The 3,739-nt window shown below is 35.9% G+C and overlaps 1 protein-coding gene across 1 annotated transcript; it reads right to left on the bottom strand.

Annotated features, from left to right (window-relative positions):
- Positions 1-238: 238 nt before the first annotated feature.
- On the bottom strand, positions 239-2,899 carry LOC131030919 (large ribosomal subunit protein eL31). The gene is made up of 2 exons (XM_057961885.2): positions 2,700-2,899; positions 239-724 (listed from the first exon to the last, which is right to left on the bottom strand). Exons 1-2 carry the CDS (start codon positions 2,780-2,782, stop codon positions 445-447), a joined length of 363 nt encoding a protein of 120 aa, XP_057817868.1. The 5' UTR covers positions 2,783-2,899; the 3' UTR covers positions 239-444.
- Between the last annotated feature and the right edge of the window lie 840 nt (positions 2,900-3,739).

The raw sequence follows: 3,739 nt of genomic DNA, 5'->3' as shown, positions 1-3,739 counted from the left end.
GGTCATTCCACCTTTAAGGATGATTAAAATATGCATGAACACTGTAAGGCTAGCCTAAAAAAATTCCAACCAGAGCTGCAAACCTTGTGGCAGCTTTCTCTGTGACAGAATTGCATACGTAATTATATAAAACACGAATATATAAATTAGTAAAATGTCTCGCATCAAACCACACAGTTAACATCGAATACAAAATCAAAGTACAGAAACAGTATATTGTCATAACTGAGACCAAAGATAAAATGAAAAAACAAGAACCGCTTTCAATAATAATGGAATATAAACTGGCATTGATCTCTAAGAAATCTGGCTAGCAGAGGAGCAAGAACTGAGTTAAAAATAAAACTTTTCCCATTCCCAATTAGGGCAGGGCTATTAAATGCTCTAAAAACATAAAATCACCAAGTTTCTCAAGAACCTAAAAAATCTCTCAATTTCACAAAATTAGTCTTCTTCCTCAATAACTTTAGTACCCACTCCCCTGAGCCCCTCAGGTGGCACCTCAGCAACTGTAACAAGTGAATACAACTCCTCTTTAGCATCTTCTTCAGGATTGCGTTTTCTTGAAATTCGAACCCTGACCCTTCTGGGCACACTTCTAATACCCCTGCTCCAAACAGCTTTATTCAACTTCACATCCACCCTTACATCAGTAGTCCCCATGGCCTTCTGTGCAAACTTCCTGATCTCCTTTACAGCTCTTGGAGCCATTTTTTTGAAAGTACTGCAGAAAAAAGAGTGTAAATTAATTGCATTTTCATGTCTCGGTTTTCAGCATTTACCCGATATGAATTTTTTGTTCAGCAATTCCAAATTTTCAAAAATAAATTGGCTGAGACATTATATAGCGTAGATGTGTATATGACTAAAGACAAAACATATTTATTAAAATGGACAAAAGAATGGTTATAACAACCAGGACTAAGCAACATGGGGACAGCAGTCATACTCTAACATATGTGACACTTGAAACCTGCATCACATAATACTCCTTATTGGACTGGTGAGCAAAACTTTCAGCATTTAGAATTTGTTTCTGAAACAAACTATATTGATGTTTTTGGAGTTAAGTGTGCATTTCAAATTAACCACCATCATCAGGGTTAGTACATTTTGGTGAGTTATTACAGATCAACATAGATATAAATATGTTTTGTTATAGTCAAAGAAGAAAAACACAGGTGGTAATATCACTGAGGCTTTTAAAGCAGAAGCCAAATTTCAAACCGCATTAGACATGATAATATGTAGAAATTGGATAAAATACTGCATCCAACACACTAAATGCTATGTGCCCCAACAGACAAGGCCAGGGGCAAGTCACAGGCAAATTGCACTAATAAGATGCGGCTCCTAGAAATTGGATAAAATACTATATCCAAAACATTGGAATACCCGAACAGACAGGGCCAGGGTCGAGTCCCACTTAAATTGCAATGATTAAATGTGGCTTCCTCAAGGAAGGTAACAGACCTCACTAATCCAAATAATATCATTGAGGCATATCGAAATTGTGGTGAAGTAATTCAACATAATGAAGTTCTTTCAGCAATAAGGGGACTTTGCTCCTGTCAAGACTACCAAAGATGAAATCCAGGATACAAGTGGCCATGCAAATTGAAAATATATAGATATCACGGATTCATCACAAAATGCAATCCCTGACTGTGTGATTGCATTTTGCAAGGAGTCAAGATCCCCAACAGCTACGTAAAAGATCATGCGAATTGACATAGTAGCAAAAATTGCAGCCCACAACCCACATATACCATTTTAAACAGCCGAACAGCACAGCAATCAAAACCACTTTTTGACCAGAAAAACCCACAATTTTTTAAGAACTCAACTAGACATTCAGAGGCAGAAAAAAACGCAGACCATGGGAAGATTGAAAATACTCAGCAAAAAAAAGCCACATTATGTCACGTATCAGTCAAACACCCTCTCCACTTGGACGCAACAATTTCCAGTTTCAGCTAATTAAATTCTATTACACTTTTGCCATGTTGTATCTAGGAATGCAATGTTGAGTAGAAGGCTAGGATGACACTTGTCATGCAACTTAGTTGGCCACAAAGGTAGAGATATTGCTATTGAAATCATCAATAATGGCCTCTGGCCACAAGGAAATTTGCGATAGAAAGTCACTCATATGCAAAGATCTTCCACTATGCCAGCAAAACACACAATACTTAACTACATTATTGGATTGTAATACAGTTAAGCTCACATAGTCCAGAATTGCGACATAAGAGTAACTTATTACAAGTTCTAAGTACTTTCAGTTGAAAAACAGGCTAAAATAGAGAATTGGATTGATGCTTCCCTTATTAACATGTTGCATGTTAATGGATCCAGTAGCCTTATGAATGAGTACTCATGGTTTGATCATCTTCAAATGACTAAAAACATAAAAACCATCAGTTTCTAAATTCTAACAGTGAATTACATTAAATCATAAATCAAGAGACCAAGGACTAGAGTTGAGGGTTGTTTGGCATTTAAAACAAATTCACCATAAAATAAAATGAAATCTTTTTGTACGATAGACACCTGATGCAAACAAAATTCTGCAGATCAGAAAAATTGTGTAACGAGATTCAATATGACATACACAAATTTATGTTGTGCGTTTTTAATCTTTAAACGAGATAATTGTATGAGAAATAAAATCTTCTCTCCTTTTAATCATAACTTACCAGCCATGGAGGCGTTTATGCAAATTAATGGTATATTCTCTTGTGACGACTTCCTCTCTTCGGCTTTTGCCCTTCTCCACCATGGTTGCAGCCCTTCTCCAGAACTCTCAAACTCTTTCAGTAAAGTATTTGCAAGGGGTTTTGTAAGGCTAATGAAACTGCGCTAGGGTTTCTGTATGCGTATATCTGGGCCGTCGATTGCATTGGGGTAATCACTTCTTCCGCCGTTGATGTCCTTTAATTTGACCTATGTCTTAAAAAATTCACCCAAAATCTATTTAATGATTTATTTATCTAGGGGAAAGGACCCAGTAGTTGAGCATGTTCCAATTGTTGTGAGGGTTGTTGATACCTTTTGTTCCAAAAATTGAACAAATAAAACCTATTGTTTGAAACAAAAAATATCAATTTTTGTTAGGAAATGTACCAACAGTTGTTAGGAAATGTACCAATAGTTGTTAAGAAATGTACTAATATTGTAAAAAGTAACCAATCAGGTGATGCCACATCGGCTGCACAACTATTGGGGTCTTTTTTGCACGCCTATTGGTCTCACTTTTTTTTGGGGCTGTTTTGGACACCTTGGCAAAAAGCATGCTGATGTGGCATCATATTTGATGATGTGGCCCTGAAACCTTAGTTATAAGCAGGGGACTTGCCAAGTAAGCTGCTGTAAAAAAATCGGAGTGATTCGAAATTTCCAAGTAGGATTTTGAGAAGCGTGAAGTTAGGGTGCACGACTACTGGGTCCTTTCCCCTATATGGATTTAATTACCTAATTTCTATTTGTAGTTATAAATAATTATATTAAAACAGAAATAGATTAAAAACAATTAGGTCTATGGATCTTAATAAGATTTACAGCACTCCAATTTTAGAAATTCACTAAGATCTATAAGATAGGACGACCCTTCCAAATCTTATATATATGAAAAATAATTTATTTTCGTGAAGATTATACATGTTAGGAGTATTGGAAGTAATGTTTGTCTTTACATTTCAAAAATTGGAACAACAAGAAACAACTCAAAACCAATAGT

This window comes from Cryptomeria japonica, chromosome 10 (assembly GCF_030272615.1).
Source record: "Cryptomeria japonica chromosome 10, Sugi_1.0, whole genome shotgun sequence".
Lineage (NCBI taxonomy): Eukaryota > Viridiplantae > Streptophyta > Pinopsida > Cupressales > Cupressaceae > Cryptomeria > Cryptomeria japonica.
Note: the sequence above shows the minus strand (reverse complement) of the source record. Positions and strands in the feature narration are given on the sequence as shown.